The sequence below is a fragment of the Trichechus manatus genome, unplaced genomic scaffold (genome assembly GCF_000243295.1).
Source record: "Trichechus manatus latirostris isolate Lorelei unplaced genomic scaffold, TriManLat1.0 scaffold00051, whole genome shotgun sequence".
NCBI classification, from domain to species: Eukaryota; Metazoa; Chordata; class Mammalia; order Sirenia; family Trichechidae; genus Trichechus; species Trichechus manatus.
In genome coordinates this window covers 1492327-1513350 of record NW_004443987.1, presented here as the reverse complement: position 1 = coordinate 1513350, position 21024 = coordinate 1492327, and the positions used below count along the sequence as shown (strand labels likewise).

General features: G+C 41.2%; 1 protein-coding gene across 1 annotated transcript; it reads left to right on the top strand.

The window, feature by feature from the left end:
- The first annotated feature begins 3313 nt into the window (after positions 1-3313).
- Positions 3314-20708, top strand: TNMD (tenomodulin). The gene is made up of 7 exons (XM_004377541.1): positions 3314-3587; positions 3753-3884; positions 12372-12512; positions 12718-12819; positions 16546-16699; positions 19637-19803; positions 20341-20708. The coding sequence occupies exons 1-7, from the start codon at positions 3540-3542 to the stop codon at positions 20548-20550; spliced, it is 954 nt and encodes a 317-aa protein (XP_004377598.1). The 5' UTR covers positions 3314-3539; the 3' UTR covers positions 20551-20708.
- Positions 20709-21024: the final 316 nt, after the last annotated feature.

Sequence of the window (21024 nt, the reverse complement as noted above, 5' to 3'; positions counted from 1 at the left end):
ATCCAGTATTGCCAGCACCATTTGTTAAAAAGACTGTCTTTTCCCCATTTGATGGATTTTGGGCCCTTGACAAAGATCAGGTGACAGTAGGTGGATGGATTCCCATTGTTCTTAGAATGAACTTCAAAAACCCCTTACCACGGTCCTCGTGGCAGAAACTATAAGTTGCCTGACCAATATGTTTCTCTCTTCTATAACAAAACCAGGGTTTTATTAATAGTAGTAATAGGCTGAGTTGAAAAGAAAACCTCCCTAGATTCCATTATAGCTAGAGGTCGCCATCCAATCCAGTTCTGGCTAATAAGATAAGTGGAAATCTACAGGATAGAGCTTCAAGGAAAGCTATTACTTTCCCCATGGAAAGGAACAAACTTAGTTGGCACATGACTTTTGCCTTTTGCTCTTCCCCCTTTCCCTTGCCTGAAGGTGGAGCAGCCATCCTGGAAACATGAAGATGAAAGGCATGCTCAAAGGATCATAGAACAGAAAGATAGAAACGTAGTTACTTGTACTTACACCAGCCCTCTGCTGTTCACCTTGAGACTCCCTTTGCGTAAGAAAAATAAAACCCTTATTTAGTTAAACCATCATAACTTGGTTTTTGTAACATATAGCCAAAAACAGTCCTAAAAGATACAGTCTTGTATGATATGGCCCCTGACTAACTCTTTAGTCTTATCTCTTCATTCTTACCTCATTCACTATATTACAGGCACACTGACCTTCCTATTCTTTGAACACTTCAACCACTTTTCTGCTTCGGGGTATTTACATGAGCTATTCCCTTTGCCTGGAATAATCTTTCCCTACTGCTCACTGGCTAACTCCTACTCATTATTCATGTATGAGCTTAAGAGACATCTCCTCAGCATGACCTTCCCTGACCCCCCAATCCAAATTAGGTGCTTTCATAGCACCCTGCACTTTTCCTTCTTTGCATGTTTCATAATTTATATATTTTTATTTATGGGAATTTTTTCTTTTAGTTTAATATCTGTCTACCTAACTGAGCTCTGAGCTCTATGAAGTCAGAAAATATGTTTGTCTCACCCACTGCTAAATATATATCCAGCCCTTATAACAGTGCCTGCCACATAGGCGGGACTGAGTTAATATGTGTTAATGAATGAACAAACCTATTGAAATGCCATGTGCTTTGTGACATTTTCCCTGCTCTCCTAAGTTAGAATTAATCACTCCTCTCTTTACGCTTCCACAACATATTGCTTTGACTTCTATTTTAATTTAATCCTATTTGACAAATAAGGCATATTTTTAAGGATCTCAAAGTCCATTCAGGAGAAAAATATATAAAAACAAATTATAATAGTGTAATATGCACAACAGTTGAAATATGGACAAGATACAAAATTAGAGTGATTAAATCAATGAAGTGGTGGAGATGAAACCAGGGAAAACTTCCAAGAGGAGGCAGCATTTAAGTAGCATTCTGAAAGCTAAGTGGGAATTTTCCAGGTAATCAAGGGGAGGAAAGGAAATTCAGGCAAAAGGAATGACATGTGCAAATGCCCTGTAGCGTGCAAAAGCAAAGTATGTTCAGTATCAATGGAGCATAAAGTGTGAGGAAAGCATCAGGGGCATAGTGTGAGTACCATTGTTGAGGGGAAATATTTGACCCTGTAAACATAGGTTTCTCCATGAGATTGCACTCATGACTTTTCTCTCTTTTCTAATCTTAGCTAAAGAAATGTAGAACAAATAGAATCTTGACTTATATTTCATAATTTACATAATCAGTTTCATGCTGGAGTCACATGTACTTGCTCCACTGCTTTGACAATTGAGACCCCCAGTTGGCTCCATCTCTGTAGAGGAGATTTTCCAAAATTGAAGCTGGAGAGATAGACAGGGTCCAGACCATGAAGTGCCTAATATGTCACCATAAGTAGCTTGGATTTTATAGACAATGAATAGACACTGGGGACACACACACACACCCCTTGAAGGGAGTGGATTGGAGGCAAAGAAACCCGTTAGGATGCCACTGCAACATTAAAAGTAACTATGAAGACCTCAACCAAGGTAGAGGCAATTGAGGATGGAGAGAATAGGACTGATTAGGAAGATAATTCAGAGGTAGAATTGACTGGACTTAATAATTGATTAGATGTGGGGATGAATGAGAGAGAAAGAAGTCAAGGATCATCTGGAGGTTTCTATTAGAGACTGATGGTCGTGTCATTTAGTGGAAAAGGTAGGTTTGGAAGAGGAGATAATTAATTCCTTTTGAGACATGTGGTATTTGTGGTGTCTGTGAGGTATCCAAGTGGAGATGTCTAGCAGGTTAGATGGACACCTTAGTCTGGAGCCCCAAGAAAGCAGCCTGGGCTAGCTATATGGTTTGAGACTTGTCAGAGAGGATGGCAACCTAAACTAAGGCTGTAGCAGTGAACATAGGAAAGAATGGCTTTGAAAGATGTAAGGATTTAGATGGGCCTTAAGGACTGACTGGTTAAGGGAATTTGAAAAAGAGGGGCGAGTCTAAGGCAAATCTCAGGTTTCTGATTTGGTAAACTGAGTGGATGATTGTGCCACCAACCAAGATAGGGAATACAGGAAAGAAATAGGTTGGGGGAAGTAGAAGTTGAAAGAAAAAGAGATTGATATGGGATGTGTTGAATTTGAGATGCCTGAGTTTCATTCAGGTAGAGATGTTCAAATGGCTTTGAAATTTAAGAGACAGAACTAGATTATAGGTACAGATTTGGAAGTCATTAATATATCGGTGACCTTTTAAATTAGAAGAGTGGATGAAATCATCTAAGAAGTAGTTGAAGAGAAGTATAGTGAGAAGATCATCAAGGACAGAACTGTAAAGAATACCAACAGTAAGGAACAGACAGAGAAAGAGGACCCACGAAAGGAGACTAAAAAGGAACAATCAGAGAGGTAGGATGAAGAGAGAAAGTGAGAACTTCTAGTCTTTATTTTATCCATTTTATCCTGGTTTTAATTATAATTAGTTGAGTATATATTGATCTCAGTCCTCAGAGCTTTACAGAGTGGAGGAGGGAATGTCTTATTCATTTCTGAATCTCCAGCACCAAGCACAGTGCCTGACATTTAATATCCCTGCAATAAATATCCGTTGAATAGAATGGAATTGAAATTAGAACTTTAGTCCCTCTTTTTTGTTTTGTTTGCTTATTTCTGGAGTGTGTAGCTTGTATTGCCACTGATATTTTAAGTTCATAGTGAAAAATCATTTCAATGTGTCCTAGGCTTGGTCCCCTTCCAACCCAACCCCCAGGACAATAGTTTTCATTATAACCTTCTGTCTTTGCCATTCTGGATGGAATTCTATGCACAGAAGTTATATACATATATGGGTATATCTATGTAACAAATTGCAGAACAGGAGCCCCCTGGGCTCCCTCAGGCTCTGGTATGACATGTTTGAGCCACATAAATTCAGCTTCTCCTCTGGCATCTGTTAGCCGACTCACTTGCAACTCCACCTCAGCAGTGGTCTCTCAGTCCTCTCAAAGAAGCGAAAGAGTACTGCGCGCTGAGAGACCATGGCAAAGAATCCTCCAGAGAACTGTGAGGACTGTCACATTCTAAATGTAAGTTGATTCATATTTTTTCCCTTTTAAGCAGAAGCATGATTTCACAGATTAATCATATCGCACTGTGACCATTAGAAAGTGAAATCAAAGATGACTTTAAATTATGGCTTACTATTTAGAGAGTTATTGTGTATTGTTTTATTTTCTCTGTCCTTTGTTTAGGCAGAAGCATTTAAATCCAAGAAGATATGTAAATCACTTAAGATTTGTGGACTGGTCTTCGGCATCCTGGCTCTAACTCTGATTGTCCTGCTTTGGGGGGGCAAGCACTTCTGGCCGGAGGCACCAAAAAAAGTAAGTAAATGCACATTATTATCCAGTGCTTCTGTTCTGAGTCTGATCAAATTTAGTTCGTGGTTGACTATAAATTACTCTGAAAATGAAAATCATTAAGTCCCGTTTGTGTTTGTTTTCTGATAGTATGAAAAACTGAGTCAAGATTTTGCTCTCTTTCGTTTGCTCAATTATTTTAGTAAGGGAAAAAAATTGCTTTCTGTATTTGGGCTAGGATGTAGAACTACCCATGCTCCTATAATGCTTGGCTTTAAGGAATTAAGATTCCTCCTAGAAGCAAATTTTTTACTTTAAGAAAAGATATTTTCCATCTTTCTTTCAATTATCTGGGCAGAAACTGGTGAAAAAGTAATTATACCACTACATAAGAAGAAACCACCAGAAATGGCAACAAAGGATTTTCAGGGATTATGTTTCTGACTTAATGCATCTGCTATAAGGACAGACAGCAAGCTCCTTTTCAGAAGCAATTCGCATACCTAAGTTCACATTTATTTATGACTTAAAAAAAAAAACCTAGAGCTTTCAGCTCCTCATCAGCCACAATTATCACTGTCCTACTGAGATAGTAATGCCGCAAGGTAAAAGCAAGTGACACCAAGTCATTAGTCACAGATACGTCAGAAAGTTTTTGATATTGGGGGTCATTTGGTGAAGCTTGGCTGGCCATTATGGTTTGTACTGGTGTGCCTTAGTGTTCCTGTTACTCCCTGGCTCATCTACAATGGGAGAGTTTGGATGTGACCCAAAGAAAATCCTAGTCCCTTTATGCTGACAATTTCCATTTGAAAGAGAATTAGTAGATGTATAAACTACAAGACGTGAAAATGGTTTTCTGGCTTTGCCATGTTTTTCTCTCTGTGTGTGGGTTTGTGTTGCTAGCGTTAACTCTTGTTAATTTATTGTTTTGAGATGCTCATTTCTATTCAGTAACAGATGTAGGGAGGGAAAGACATAAATCCAGGAGGAAGGATGAGAGAAAAGAAGAAACCGGGTGGGCATGGACCGTTAGGAGCCAAAGGAGCAATAAGAGCAGAGAAGAAAGAATATAGGTCAATGGAGAAGAGGAGGTAGAGGGGGAGAAATAGAAAATAAACTGACCGGTGTCCAAAAGAAAACAGAGAAGTAAGTATAACCACCCTTGGATTCTCCACCTCTGCTGTCGTGCCTACTTTTATTTAGTCCCAGAGGATACCTTATCAAGTTTAAGTAGGAGGGAGAATGAAGAGCAAACCAATCTACTTTATTTGTTTGCCTTTTTATTTATACATTGTTCCAGAAAGGATTTCAGGCATTACTCAATGCCTATAGTTAGCCTTCTCTCTTTCACTGCTCCCTGCTTCTGAACTACTTTCTGTTCAGGCATCTTCCTAGAGAAGCCACCTATGTTCAAGGGTGGGCAAAGCAAAAGAAATCAGGAAGGAAACAGCAAATGATTTAGAGTGTCAAAATGAATTCTGATACAATTCCTGCACCACTTAGTTAGTTCCCAAGGTGCCTTGTTGCCCCATAAATTGAATTTTGAATCCTCTTGACAATTCTAGATGAGTTAGAAGACAATAAACCATTTTGTTCTCCATGACCATAATGTGCTTAACTGTGGAAGGGAGCTAGTCCTTTTGACCACTCATATGTGCTTGCCTAAGTATGAGGCCAGCTGGCTTTTGTTTGTTTGTTTTATTGTAGCCATTGGTACTGTGACTGCTCTTCTGAAAGGGTTTACATGTTTTTCTAAACTTCCAATGCTATTTGCCTCAATGCAGCTATAAATGACTAGGTGGGACCTTGCCTTTATCTTGTAAGGCAGCAAACCCAATAGCAAGGTCCATGGTCCCTTCTGCTTCCCTATTATGTCATCTTTACGTGTCACTCCACTTATCTTTTCTTCTCACTCCACTTATCTTTTTAATGGATTATGATTGTGACTCATCAAACCAAAAGTAAAACCTAATCAATGCATGAGCAGAATAAGTGGGGTATGCTACAGAATAAATTTATCAACAATCAAATCTGTGAAGTAATTCATCTTGGGAAGCCATTTTCAGCAAAGGGATTCTCAGTAATGAGCAAAGCTATTACCAAGTAATCCAGGTAAAAGACAATAGGTGTCTCCTGGGGCAAATTTTTCAACCACGAACAAAGGTTGCCTGTTCGCCATTCTAATGGGGAATTGCAATTTATTGACTTTGATATTTCAGTCCTACATCTTCACTGCAAGCCCAGGTTGGGTCCATTTCAAACTAAGGGACCAGCTGGAGATATGGGGGCTTCATTCAGTCCACTACTCCCTTCAAGTCCCAGGCAAAGAGCTCAAAAGACCATTTATGTTTCCAAAGGCTGAAACTACCAAAAAGCCTACCCCAGAGCAGATTTATGAACCCTGGGAAGAGAGCAGTAGTGAAATTAGTGTTGGAAGAGGATTTGCAGAGGAAAACGGTGCAGGCAGCTTGCATAGATTAAAGGCTCTCCCCTTAAGAGTCTGGCCTAGCAAGAAACAACAGTGAGCAGATTAAAACCCAGGCATTCCTGGAGTTTCCTTTACAAGCCTATGGGGCCAATGGTGGCCGTGCAGCCCTTGGTAGAAAAAACTGTTGAGGCTACTGTGCTTATTGATGGCAGTGATTTGTTTGTTGTCCTGGGGCTTCTTACAAGCTCTAGTGTTTGCTCCTGTCACCCCCACCACACCTCCTTTTTATTTTGGTTTTTCAACATCTGTTTATAATAACCAGTTTTTATTTAACATCCCACATCTGGTGCTGACATTTCCATTCCAGTAAGTCCTCCCGCTCCTTCCATTACCTCCCACGTTGGTATGTAGGAAGGATTTAGATTCCTTATCCCAAAGGGAGAGTAAGCCATGCTTCACTCCCTCTCCTTATACACTTTTAATACAAACACATGCACATGCGCACACGCTCACACACACACACACACACACACACACACAGACAGACAAAAGAGCGCGCGCGCGTGAGAGAGAGAGAGAGAGAAAGCAAAATAAAGCAAGACAAAGAAGACTAACTCTAGGTGAGCTGTTGCTCCCCTCAGAGGCTCTGTGTCACCCTAACCCACAGCCACATATAGGAGCCACTTGAGGTGAATGAAAGCCTAGTCCATTGAGCTCTGTATTCAGCTCCCTTAACCAAGCAGAGGAAATCTACTCAGTCCCAGAGATTTTGACAGAGCATCACAATGAGGCTCCACTTCCAAACAGTGACTGCCCTGGGATCCTTAAAGCAGGTTCCTTGGGGAACCATTGTTGCTTAAAGTTCCCTGTATTGCACATTTAACTTGAAACAATTAGAGGCCAACTCCCCAGCTAACTAGCCCAACATGGACAAAATCAATTAGAAAAATCCCAGCCCTCAAACCAATAGTTTATAGACATAGTGCAGACCTTGTCGCCTGTCCCCTCCAATCCTTTGTGGAATGAGGCAAAAGAGAAATAAAATAAATGAAATGCCATACATAGGAGCTGCCTAGTGACTTTAGGGCTGTTTGGAAACCATAGGCCCTAAGGGCCACACAACAATCAACATGGGCATGTTCCCTCAACTTCTACATACCACCAGTTACGAGAAGTGGTAGGGATAAGGTGGACATCTTCCTGCACCTCCGAGCTCAATAGCAGATGGTCATTAAAACACTATCACATAGGATTGCAAGCCCAATATCAGTCTGTGCTGAAAATCCTTTAGCCAGAAAAAAACACTCCTGTGCCAATTCTGGGTCCAGCTTTCTTTGCGCCTGTTTTTCTAATGCCAGCACTAGCCAGAGACCATCTCTCTTCACTCCTCTTCTAGGTATATGGAGGCTACAACTTTCTTCCCCAGCTTCCCTTGGCTTTCCTACACTGCAGTTTAGTGGGTGAAATGTGCATCTGGAGAAACATTTATACCCTCAAGGAAAAAGTTGGAGTTGTAGCAGGAATCTCTTTAGCAGAGGGACTGAACTTCACCAGATGGCGCCACGTCGGCATTTTAGAAAAGAAAATTTCTCTTCTTTTCTTTTCCTCCCAAACCCTGTGACAGCCAAGTCCACCCTTGTACAGCAACTCCCAACAAACCAGCTCCTGCTCTGGGCTACTTAGGGGCAGCTCCTATCAACTATATAGACCTGGACTCTGGCCACTATGAGCACATTCTTGTTAAGTCCCTTCATTCTCCTAAGGCAGCATTTGCTGAGCAACTTCAGTGGTACCAGCAAGGAACACCTGGTCCTTCAAAAGGAGCTCTTGAGAGGCAACTGAGAGTGGAATTGAGGCTGTAGAGGGAAAGTAGCTCAGGTGATCAACAGGTAGTAGCAGTCCTATGATCAACCTGACAGATATCAACCTCAATCTGAGAAAACTGATTTAGCCGAGTCCCAGAGGCATTCAGTGACTTGCCTAAAATCACCCAGCTTGTGAGTGGTAGAGTTGAGGCTGGGACTAGAATCTGATCTGGGGATTCTTCCCACTGTTCTTCAGTTGCATTTAAGAAGAAGGGGTGGGGTAGCAGGTAAGAAAAAACTTCCCAGCCAGTTTGAGTCTGTAGATGAAAGAAATGGCTTTTTCTTGTTAAAATAGAGGAATGTCTGTGCTGCTTATGCCAATTTTTTTCAGGGCTAAGAACTGGTGATTGAAGATGCAGAAGTCCAAGTTTGCATAAGAAACAGTCTGTCTGCTCTGTGTTGGTAAAGAAATACCCAGAGGCCCTTTAATTCCCACAGGCTAGGTCGGTAATGATATGATACAGTGCATTCCCTTCCCCTCCTTACAGCCTAACACCTGCTAGCCAGCTATTCTGAGCATGTATTTTACCTTTGGAGAGTGTACCTCATAAACAGACCATAAAGGATGAAGTTGGAGAGAAGAGCAGCAAGATTAATCACAGACTTCAAAAAACAAACCTAAGCCAAACGTCCTCAAATCCCTTCCAGGACAGGCTAAAGCTACTTGCCCCCAAAACAAATCCATCACACTGAGGTCTGAGGCAGCTTTACTCTTTATAAAAAGCTTTCTTTTCTGATCTCAGAGACTGTCACAAACAAAGGTAAGAAAACAAGGCAAACTGTGAAAGAGGGATGTTAGGGATCATTTGCTGCCTGAGCAGAAGATTTAACTAGACTGAGGACAGAGTTCCTGGGCAGGGAAGAGGAATGGGTTTGTGTTCTTTCCATGTTTTGTCAGTGTAGCCTTTTTACACCTCTCACGACCTGGGCTTAACCATGTGTCTATCTCATTTCACTTCCGAATCATATGCCACTCGATTAGCTTCCCTGCCCTACTCTAGTATCCTGGTCCTTACAGTTAAGGCCAGCCTTATGTGTGGGTGGAATAGATGTCCATTTGAGAGATGCTGGAAAGATGCCTCACCCCAAAATATTTCCTATTTCTAGTGTCGCAGTGCCTAAAATCCACCATTAGCAATTCATTCCTTTGAGTTAAATATTGCCTCCAATTTTTTTCACAGACAAATATCCATCACTAACATCTTAGTGTGAAATCATTTGTCAAATTAATTTCTTCTTTGACATAAGAGACCTGAAGCACCATGAGATTCCTAGGCATCTAGACAGGAGACAAAGGGACAGGGGGAGATGGGAAGAGGAGAGGGAAAGGCTAGAAGGGTACAGAGTGAACAGGATATGAAAAGAGAACAGAAAAGGGAACTAAGAAGCATCAAAGACTAACTTTCCCTATTTGCCAATTTGGCAGGAGTGTACTCTTCGTCACACTCTGTCCTTCCTGGAATAAAACTGAGTGGAGGTCAGAGTCTGAGATGAGCTACTGGTAGCCTTCTCCCACCTTCCTCAGGCCAGTCATCCTGTCTCTGCTCTAGTTTGCTCCTGGAGATGACAAAACAATTTATTCATCTCCTGAAAGACCCTCACCCCCTGAGCGAGGCAGCTTAGTAAAGAGCAAGGTACTTCTGAGGCCAAAAACATGAGCTCAGTCTTCATATGGGCCAGTGAAGCTTGCATAGCCATTACCCAAGCAATATGTTCCACAGGGACCCAAGCGAGACAGTATGTCTGGATTTGCTCAAACCCATCCCTAAGCAGTCCAAAATGGGTCACCGGCATCACCTTCCTAGACAAAGGACAGTCTGTTCCAAAAGGACATCTTTGATAGTGGAATTCCATCTGGGTAAATATATAGCCCCCACTCCCACTTCCATCCCCTACTAAGGATTCACACATAAATGAAGTTATTCTGATCATGCTCATTTAACAATCTACCATTGCTAACATAAAGCCAACAGGTTGGTTAATAAATGCAATTAGAATGGACCCCTCCCCCCAAAAAAATTCTTTGAAGGAATGTTGAAAATAATCAGGATCTGCTGAGCTTGGCAATTTCCAATACTTTTCATCTAGCAAGGTGTCCAAGTGAAGTACGTTGCCAATAGTACAGGAAAACTCATTCCACAGAAGTACCCTGAAGTTCTAAATGTCACCAGTATAGTTCCATAGTCTTCTCCTAATGATTGAAAATACAGCCTGTATTTCCTCCTTTGCCCAGGTAGGCAGCATTCCAACATCCCCTAGTCCCTAACCTCATTTTTCCATGCAATAATCAATCAGTGGTGCTACTGATGAAACAAACACCCTACCCCACCTCCCAGTGGCTAGTGGTGTCGACATTTGTCTTAGCAATGGATAGTATTTCTAACGAAATTCCTCCCTGTTGGGAAACCTGGCAAGACTGGATCTGAAGTGGATGCCTCTCTCTTCTACTTAGGTCAGGCCGACTGAGAGCTCAATTTGTTGCCATAGGTAGAAGTTTCTCTTCAAGCTGGTGGCAGAGCTAGAACTGAGGACATATTTATAGCTGGAAGCAAATAACAAACCTAAAGGAATTTGCTACCTGTCACAAACCAGGCTGCACTTCCTGAGTGAACTTTGCAATTGCCAAAGAACTATGAATGATTTTGTTCGTCCCCTTTTGAAATACAGTTTCTTAAAAGATCTTGCCAATGCTCAAAATCTTTCTTTAGGAAGATGAGAATTTGCCATTGGTGGGGAAAATGCATTCAACAAAAACTTGACCATGTCCAAACCACTGTCAGGTGACAACGACGTAAGTGACATTGTCTCTTGTTGTTCTATTCAGCAGATAACATTAGACTTCTCACGCTTGAAGTAACACTTGTTTCTACAAACTCTTCCAACTTGTTTTTCTACCTGAGTTGGGGAAAATGTGATGAGGTTAAACTAACATTAAGTCACAGACATCAGCAGACATTGAAAAACAACCCAACCCAGTACAAGCTCTACGAAGCTGCCACTGGGAACTGTATCATTAGAAAGCAATGTTGGCTCTCTACATGGCTTGCTTTTTCAGGCTTTCAGTTTTCCCAATTTTTTGCGAAGGAAAAAATGAGTTTGAAGAAACTTGATCGCCGAAGGCCTCCCTAACAATAGGGATAAGATAGATTTCCAAATAGGACCATCAGCATTGGCCTGGTTTGTGACAGGTAGCAAGTTCCTTTAGGCATGGTATTTGCTTCTAGCTATACATATGCCCTCAATTTTAGGTAATGGGCTTATTCCTAAAATGGGCCACTTTATGGGACTGATCCTCTTGGTCCTTAGAAAGAGAAGTGTCTCCTTTAGAGGGCTGGCGAGAAGCCTGGGGGTTTTGTTCTAGCCACTCAAGAAAAATCTGATAAGCAGCTCTTCCAAGGCAATCTTCCTTGGGAGACTTCATATTACTCAGGGCAAGGCACTTGACACAGGTACTGAATTCTATACATACAGGAGAATCTCAAGAACTTGGAAAGAACTGAATAAATTTTGGCAAACAGAACTCAGGAATAAACTGGGCAGGGTTGGTTAGTCTACGAAAGAGAACGCTCGAGGAAAACAATAAATGGCCCCGGGAGTTTAATGGCCAAAAGGAAGCAAACAGGGGCAGGGTAAGCCTGCTACCTAATATTGGTCAAGGAGAATGATCTTCAGATTTTAAACAGGACAGATCCAGACAATTGAGGCAGTGTTAAAGTCCTGGATATATGAGGAGAGAACGGTACCTAATCACTGTAAATGTGTTCAAATCCCCCGGCTCTGGTGAATTTCACCGGGGTAGGGATGGGGATGACCATTGAGCACTTAGAGAAGGAAGTGATAGCCTTAAAAAAACTGCATAGGTCTTAGGGTAATCCCTCTGCTTAACGCAAGGGGAAAATATAGGCTGGTTTGCAGATATTATTTGCTATTTATTCAAGGCTGCCAAGGAAACTGTTGGAATTCTTAGTAATTAGCTCAGCAACTTGGCTTGAATACAAAAGCCTGGCTCTGAAGGGATCCCCATATCAACTCCAGCGCCAAAAAACACTTCACTTTAATCTCGAGTTTCAGAGAATTCCCACTGGCAAGCTGCTGAGATGGCACCTCACTGTAAAGGTTCTGGAAAGAGAAGGTGCCCCAGATATTACCCAATTAAAGTATCTTATGAAGGGACACACTGAGTGTCTTAGAGCTTGTTTTCTTCTGTTCTCCCAGACCTATGACATGGAGCACACGTTCTACAGCAATGGAGAGAAGAAGAAGATTTACATGGAAATTGATCCTCTGACCAGAACTGAAATATTCAGAAGTGGAAATGGCACTGATGAAACATTGGAAGTACATGACTTTAAAAATGTAAGTTGGAGTTTTCCTCCTAAGGCTTCCCACTTGAAATATTAAAGCATTTGAGTCAAGTTAAAAATAGCCTTTAGCCTCCCTTTAATTTATAAGACAAAGCTTCCCATTGAGCTCAAATTTTGCCAGGAGCCTTGACAGATCATAGAATTTATTAATTGTGGCTATTTCAGGATGTTTTATTATTGTTTTGTCTATTTTTTAGGGATACACTGGCATCTACTTTGTAGGCCTTCAAAAATGCTTCATCAAAACTCAGATTAAAGTGATTCCTGAATTTTCTGAACCAGAGGAAGAAATCGATGAGGTATGTAAGAAGAATAATAATAGTAGCAAAAGCCGTCATTTATTTAGGTGTTAACTGTGTGCCAAGTGCTATAGTAAATGCTTTACATACATTAACCTTCCTTTGATTCTCACAACAACCCTATACATAGTTACTATTATTATCCCCACTTTTCAGATGAAGAAACTGGGACTCAAAATCCATAAGTTACTTGTCCAAGGTCACACAGCTAGTAAACGGGGTCTTGAACTCAGGCCTTTCAAAAAACTAAAGTTCATGCATTTAGGAGCAACACTGTACTTTTATACCCAGGTACCCATGCATATTATGTGCATTTGCTTTCAAACTAAAGATTTCTAGTAAGAGGGGTGAGCTAGAGGAAAAAAGTCATTCCTGTCTAACAAAGTCTTAAAAGTCCCAAGGCCACCGCGGAGCCTTGCCACGTTTGTCACACTGCCGCATTCACCTATTTATTTCAGTTCATTCACCTTACCATTTTATGCTGGACTGCTAATGAAATAATCCACATTTTCTTTAATAATTTGTTGTTGTTGAAAATATACACAGCAAAATATATACCAGTTCAACAATTTTACATGTACAATTCAGTGGCATTGATTACATTCTTCAAGTTGGACAACCATTCTCACCTTTCTTCTGGGTTATTCCTCCACCCTTAACATGAACTCACTGCCCCCTAAGTTTTTTCTCTAGCCTTTCAAGTTGCTGTTGCCAATTTGATTCCGTGTAGATAGGAAACGATCCACATTTAACCTTACCGTTGTTGTTGTTGTTGTTAGGTGCCATTGAGTCTATTTCAACTCATAGTGACCTCATGTGACAGCATAGAACTGCCCCATAGGGTTTTCTAGGCTGTAATCTAGGGTTTTCTAGGCTGTAATCTTTACGAGAGCAGACTGCCAGGTCTTTCTCCCGTGGAGGAGCTCGATGGATTTGAACTGCCAACCTTTTGGTTAGCAGCTGAGCATTTAACCATTGCACCACTAGGGCTCCTTTTTAACCTGACTAGGAAAGGCAAAAGGAGCCCTGGTGGTGCAGCTGTTCAAACCCAGTAGCCACTCTGAGAGAGAAAGATGTGGCAGTCTGCTTCCGTAAAAGATTTACAGTCTTGGAAATCCTATGGGGTAGTTCTACTCTGTCCTATATGGTCTCTATGAGGCAGAATCGACTCAAAAGCAATGGGTTTAGTTTGATTTTTAGAGGAAAGGCAAAAGCAAAGACAGCACGAACTAAGAACTACAGTGTAATACAAATTCTCTGGAAATACACTGCTAGGCCAGGGTTGATCCCTGAAAGGTTAGTGGGAGATTGGGTCATTAGTGCCTAAAATACAGCCATCAATGAAGGCGCTAAAGCTGTTTACTTTTTCCTTGAATTTTGTCTGTAATTGCAGTATGTTGCTATCAGTTGAGGGGGTGTGGGAAACTTCAGCTAAAGCCATATTGTGACAGCATACCCCCTCTGTAGCCAGGAAGAAACATTTCTGTTTGCTTGCTTATGTTTGTTGTTTTGTTTTATTAGTGTTCAACTGGCAAATCTAAAATGGGATTATGGCAATGGCACAGTGGCCTCGCTACACTGTAAATGTTTCTTCTCTCTTTCCCCCAGTTTTTTTTCACTGTCCTCTCACCCAACCCTCTCCATCTGAATTCTCAACTACCTTTTTATCGTCTGTTTTTTTCTCTTTTTCTCTTCTTTCTTTTGGAGCCTGGAAGGGGAGAGCACTTTTGCCTTTCACTTGTCCTAGTCTCAGAGTTGTCTATGGGTCCCACAGGCATTACTCTTTCATGCTACTGGTGTCCTCATGGCCAGAGAAGTTACTGACCTGTGTTACTAGAGTGTCCAAGAAAAAGATTTCCTCAAAGGTGATGCTCTGCTCCCAAGGTCTATAGCAGTGAAACTTTTGGAGATTTTTTTTTCCAAACAAGTATAAATTAGATTCATCTGAGGAACAGACCAACTTCCAGGACATTAGAAATGACTATAAGAGATAAGAGTAAGATGAAAGGAGAATGAAGAGGATAAAATCAACTATATCCAATATCATGTGCTTTTTTTTGTTTTTGTTTTTTACAGAAAACACATAAGCATTTCAGTAGGGCTGGTGAGCAATGACAGCCTGAATTGATATAACAGGATGTGTTTTTCTCTCATTTTGGCCCTAATTTATTCTTCAGTTAATTTTGCCAAACCTTTTAAGTGACACAAGTATTCTTCTCATGATAGTAAGATTACTATACCTTCAGGAAAATCCTTTATATGTACACACACACACACATATGTACATATTTACGAATTTTTTGTGAGACAAATTTGTGGCCCTGAATAGCAAAAACCCGCTTAGTCTTCCTTCTCTCACTGCTGTATCCATGGTGTGTGCATGTTAAACATGCAGAGCAGGTATAAAAATAGCTCTGATTTTGCGAAAAAAGCTAGTCGGCATACCAACCTCATTTTACACAATCCCTTTCAATGCATCCCAAGGTCCTTACAAACTCAAGGGCAAAGGAGTTTAGACTTGGGCGTTGTAAACGAATCGAGGAAAAATTATACAAAGGCATATTTCAGAGACTAAATAAAAACACTGAAATCATAAAGCTAGAAAGAAACAAAAGAAAAAGGAAAAAGCCTTATTAAGAGTGGGAAAAAATGACAAGTGAGGAAGAACTAGATATGCAAGACAACTAATTCCAATACTAGAAACTGAAGAGAAAGTAGTGTTCTTGACAATATAAAAAGGCTATGTAAAGAAAAAAATCTCTGAGACAAGCCCTAAGCATCTAGAATAAAAGGAATAAAATAGTGATAAGGCCAGGAAAGTCAGAGACTGGAAACTTGGCTTAAAAAAAAAAGACATTTTTGTACTACAACTAACTACCATTATTAACAGACGAATCTTGGAAAACCAGAATATTAGGTTCAGTTGCTATTTTATTGATCTCACCAGTTTGGATTAGGTACATTTTTTCCATTTGAGATAAAATGCCACTTGCAACCATAGGTGCAAGCCTAAAACAAGGCAAGCACTCTCAACATCCATTTAAAAGAGAGAAAACAAATATACATCACCCAGGGGTCCAGAGGCCTAAGTTACAACATAAATGACCCAGCAAGAGACCAAAAAAATGACGGAAAGCCTTCCTAACTTTGAGTGAAATGGTACCAAAGCAGGCTTCTATTTCAGTGAGCAGTCATGTTGATAGACCTGGGAGAGGAGGATCAATTATTAACCCTGGTCCCCATGGCACTTACTGTATGCAAGGCACAGAGACCCAGAGAGCTAGTTCACAGGAAGCCCTAGGACTGTTGTTGTTAGCTGCTATCCAGTTGGTCCCTGACTCATGGCAACCCCATGTACAATGGATCAAAATGCTGCCCGGTCCTGTGCCATCCCCATGATGGGTCAGAATTAGGTCACCAGACCTTGCTTCCTAGTCTGTCTTAGTCTAGAAGCTCCGCTGAAACCTGTTCAGCATCATAGCAACATACAAGTCATCACTGATAGACGGGTGGTGGCTGTGCATGAGGTGCATTGGCCGGGAATGGAACTCAGGCCTTCTACATGGAAGGCGAGAATTCTACCACTGAACCACTAATGTCTCAGTCTTAGGACTGGAATTCAGTTATTTAGACTCAAAATGTAGTGTTTTCCAGTATCCCATAATGCCTTGCTCATTTTATTAACTTCTCTTCCTATCCCCACCTCAAACTACTTTCTTCTTTCAGAATGAAGAAATTACCACAACTTTCTTTGAACAATCTGTGATTTGGGTCCCAGCAGAAAAGCCTATTGAAAACCGAGACTTTCTTAAAAATTCCAAAATTCTGGAGATTTGTGATAATGTGACTATGTATTGGATCAATCCCACTCTAATAGCAGGTATGGCATCTTTCTGACAGTAACAGGTTAATGCTCCCGGCATTCCGAGACTACATTTCTAGGAAAAAAAATGATCAGCTTATATCTTCTTGGATGAGACTGTGTATGCTGACTGCCAGTGAGGTGGGAATTTTTCACAGCTAAGTTATAAATCAGATGAATTAATGCTGACAGGCTTTTAAATATCCCAGCAAAAGTAACACCACCCTAATGTGACTAGTGATAGCAAAAAGCTAATCTGTCTTTCTTTGCACATCTGTATTCATTGCAGTCAGGATACTAGCCTACTGCTCAAACCACTGTGGGTCCAACCCAAGAACAGAAGAGAGAAGTGCCAAAACAATGCTCTGTTTTCTCAAGAAGGATTCTCTATGACAAATGGTGCCGTTCTCCGCAGAACATAGGGCAGTCACTGCTATACAAAATTGTTTGTGGCTGTTTTAGAAATCACTATAAAAGTAATTGAGATCTAGGGGTCTTAAAAGCTTGTGAGCAGCCATCTAAGATACTCCACTGGTCCCACCCCGTCTGGAGCAAGGGAAAATGAAGAAAACCAAAGACACAAGGGAAAGATTAGTCCAAAGGACTAATGGACCACAACTACCATAGCCTCCACCAGACTGAGTCCAGCACAACTAGATGGCGCCAGGCTACCACCACCGAATGCTCTGACCCGGATCACAATAAATAAAGCGTCCAGGACAGAGCTGGAGAAAAATGTAGAACAAAATTCTAACTCACAAAAAAAGACCAGACTTGCTGGTCTGACAGAGACTGAAGAAACCTGGAGAGTATGGCTCCCGGACACCCTTTTAACTCAGTAATGAAGTCACTACTGAGGTTCACTCTTCAGCTAAAGATTAGACAGGCCCATAAAAGAGAATGAGGCTGAAGGGGCACACCGGCCCAGGGGCAAGGACGAGAAGGCAGGAGGGGACAGGAAAGCTGGTAATGGAGAGAGTGTTGACATGTTGTGGGGCTGGCAACCAATGTCACAAAACAATATGTGCATTCATTGTTTAATGAGAAACTAATTTGCTCTGTAAACCATCTAAAGTACAATGAAAAAAATTTATGCCTTTAAAAATAAAAATAAAAAAGTGATTGAGATCTAGAGGTCCAAAGTAGAGGATTCTAGTCCCTCAACTTCCGTTCAGCCCATAGAGAAGAAGCCAAAGATCCCTGGACGTCTTATTCTACCTAGCTAATACAGAATTTGGCCTCCCTCACTCTGGGCAGCATAGATTACTGTATTACTCAAGAGAGGATGTTCCCACCAATGCAGGCATCAATTGGTACTCTTTAGAAATTTTAAAAAAGAAAAAGAAATTAAATGCAGTGTGGTATCCTGGATTGGATGCCGGAAGAGAAAAGGGGCTTTAGTGGAAAACTGGTGAAATTGCATAAAGTCTGTAGTTTAGAATAGTATCATACAGATGCTAATTTCTTAGTTATCATAATTGCACCACGGTTATGTACTATGTAAGATGAAAGGAGCCCTGACGGTGCAGTGGTTAAGCATTTAGCTGCTAACCGAAATGTAGGCAGTTCGAACCCACCATCTGCTCCGCAGGAGAAGGATGTAGCAGTCTGCTTCCATAAAGATTACAGCCTTGAAAACCCTATGGGGCAGTTCTGCTATGTCCTATAAGGTCGCTATGAGTCAGTATTGACTCGAAAGCAGCGGGTTAGGTATGTAACATTAAGGGAAAATGGGTGAAGTATAGAGGAACTGGGTACTGTCTTTGTAACTCTTCTGTAAATCTAAGAACGTTTCCAAATAGAAAGTTAAAACAAATTTTAAGACAAGAAAGAGAAGGGAAGAAGAAGGAGAACAGAGAGCACCAAATCAAATCAGGCAACTAAGAAATATTTATTGAGCACTGTTATGGATTGAATTGTGTCCCCAAAAAATGTGTGTCAACTTGGCTAGGCCATGATTCCCAGTATTGTGTGATTGTCCACCATTTCGTTATCTGAAGTGATTATCCTATGTGTTGTAAATCCTACCTCTAAGACGTTAAGGAGGCAGGATTAGAGGCAGTTATGTTAATGAGGCAGGACTCAATCTACAGGATTAAGTTGTATCTTGAGTCAATCTCTTTTGAGATATGAAAGAGAGAAATGAGCAGAGAGACAGGGGGACCTCATACCACCAAGAAAGTAGTGCCAGGAGAATAGCACCTCCTTTGGACCCAGGGTCCCTGGGCTGAGAATCTCCTAGACCAGGGGAAGATTGATGACAAAGACCTTCGTCCAGAGCAGACAGAGAGAAAGCCTTTCCCTGGAGCGGGCACCCTGAATTCGGACTTCTAGCCTCCTAGACTGTAAGAGAATAAACTTCGGTTTGTTAAAGGTATCCACTTGTGGTATTTCTGTTATAGAAGCACTGGATAAGTAAGACAAGCACCTAAAATCAATTGAAGCCATGGTGGTTCAACAGTTAAGCTCTCCGCTACTAACTAAAAAGTTGGTACTTTGAACCCACCCACCAACTCCTCTGGAGAAAGACCTGGCAATCTGTTCCTGTAAAGATTACAGCCTAGAACTACGGGGAAGTTCTACTGTCACATGGGGTTGCTATTAGTTGAAATTGACTCAGTGGCACCTAACAGCAACAACAACAAAATCAATTTGGGAGGCACAAAAAGTCTCCTGTCCTCAGTTTTTAATCTAGTACACTAATAAGGCAAAGCAGTAAATGCTTGATGCCAAACAAGCAAAGGTCTGTGCGCATGGGAATGGTCAGGTTCATTTTGGAAAATACTCCTTAAAATATCAGCTGAAGGAGCTTAGAAACATGGTACATGCCCATCTAAATGATGCCAGTGAGAAGACACAATGAAAATCTCAATCCCCAACTGCTATTCCCCCAACCACTTCTTTCAGAAACGTTTGCAAAGCAGTTGCCTCCCAATCTTGTATTTATTTTCTTAGTTTCAGAGTTACAAGACTTTGAGGAGGATGGTGAAGATCTTCATTTTCCTACCAGTGAAAAAAAAGGGATTGAGCAAAATGAGCAGTGGGTGGTTCCTCAAGTGAAAATGGAGAAGACCCGTCACACCAGACAAGCAACTGAGGAAGACCTTCCAATAAATGACTATGTGAGTTATATGCATGTTATTCTTGTTTGAAGGTCCCTGGGTGGCCAATGGTGTGTGCTTGACTACTAACCTAAAGGCTGGCAGTTCAAACCCACCCAGCAGCACTGCAAAAGAAAGACATGTCAATCTGCTTCTGTAAAGATTACAACCAAGAAACCCCTATGGAGCAGTTCTACTCTGCAACACATGGGGTCACCATGAGTCAGAATTGACTCGACACAAACGGGTTTGGTTTTTTTGTTTTACTCTTCTTCAAGAAAAAGCAAAGAGCCCTTCCAAAACTTAACTACCCTCAGATCACAATCATTGGAAGGCAAATGATCATGGCTTTAAAGAAATGTTTAAGAAACTTGGAATCTCCAGAAGGCTCATTCAAAATCCAATCTTGATCTCTATTGATTTATCTTCAGTTAAGCTGAGGAGCTTAATTTCTCACCAGCCCTTAACTCAAATAATCTTGTAGCCTTCCCCTGCTAGGTGGGACATCTTCCTAGTGAACTTTCCTCTCTAACACTGGCTTGCTTCTTCTTCTTTCAGACTGAAAATGGAATAGAATTTGATCCCATGCTGGATGAGAGAGGTTATTGCTGTATTTACTGCCGTCGAGGCAACCGTTACTGCCGCCGCGTCTGTGAACCTTTACTAGGTTATTACCCATATCCATACTGCTACCAAGGAGGACGGGTCATCTGTCGTGTGATTATGCCTTGCAACTGGTGGGTGGCTCGCATGCTGGGGAGGGTCTAATAGAAAGTCTGAACTCAAATGCTTAAACTTCTGACAGCCAACATATAAATGCATGCTATTCAATGAATTTCTGCCTATGAGGCATTTGGCTCCTTGCAGCCAGTTCTTTGGAATTACGTAGATAATCCCTCTCTTCATGTTCTAATAAACTTCTACATCAATCATAAATGGCCTGATTGCTGCTAAACACACTGGGCAGGTGTCTGCTGAGAATATTCCCTGCAACTGAAATGGAGCAGATCTAACATAGATGACACTGAAGGAAATTAGCCCTTCATCAGGTTTGGGGAGTAGGAAATGGTAAAACATAAGGATTCTCAAATAACTGTATTTTATTATGCTGGATTGACAAAGCGCAAAAGAGGAGCTGAAGATAAAATGTTTCCATAACTGATGCATTAAAACATGTCCTTCTCTGTATAGCCCCAATGTTTAATTATCTGAAAGACATATTGTGGGCTTGCTTAAGCATCT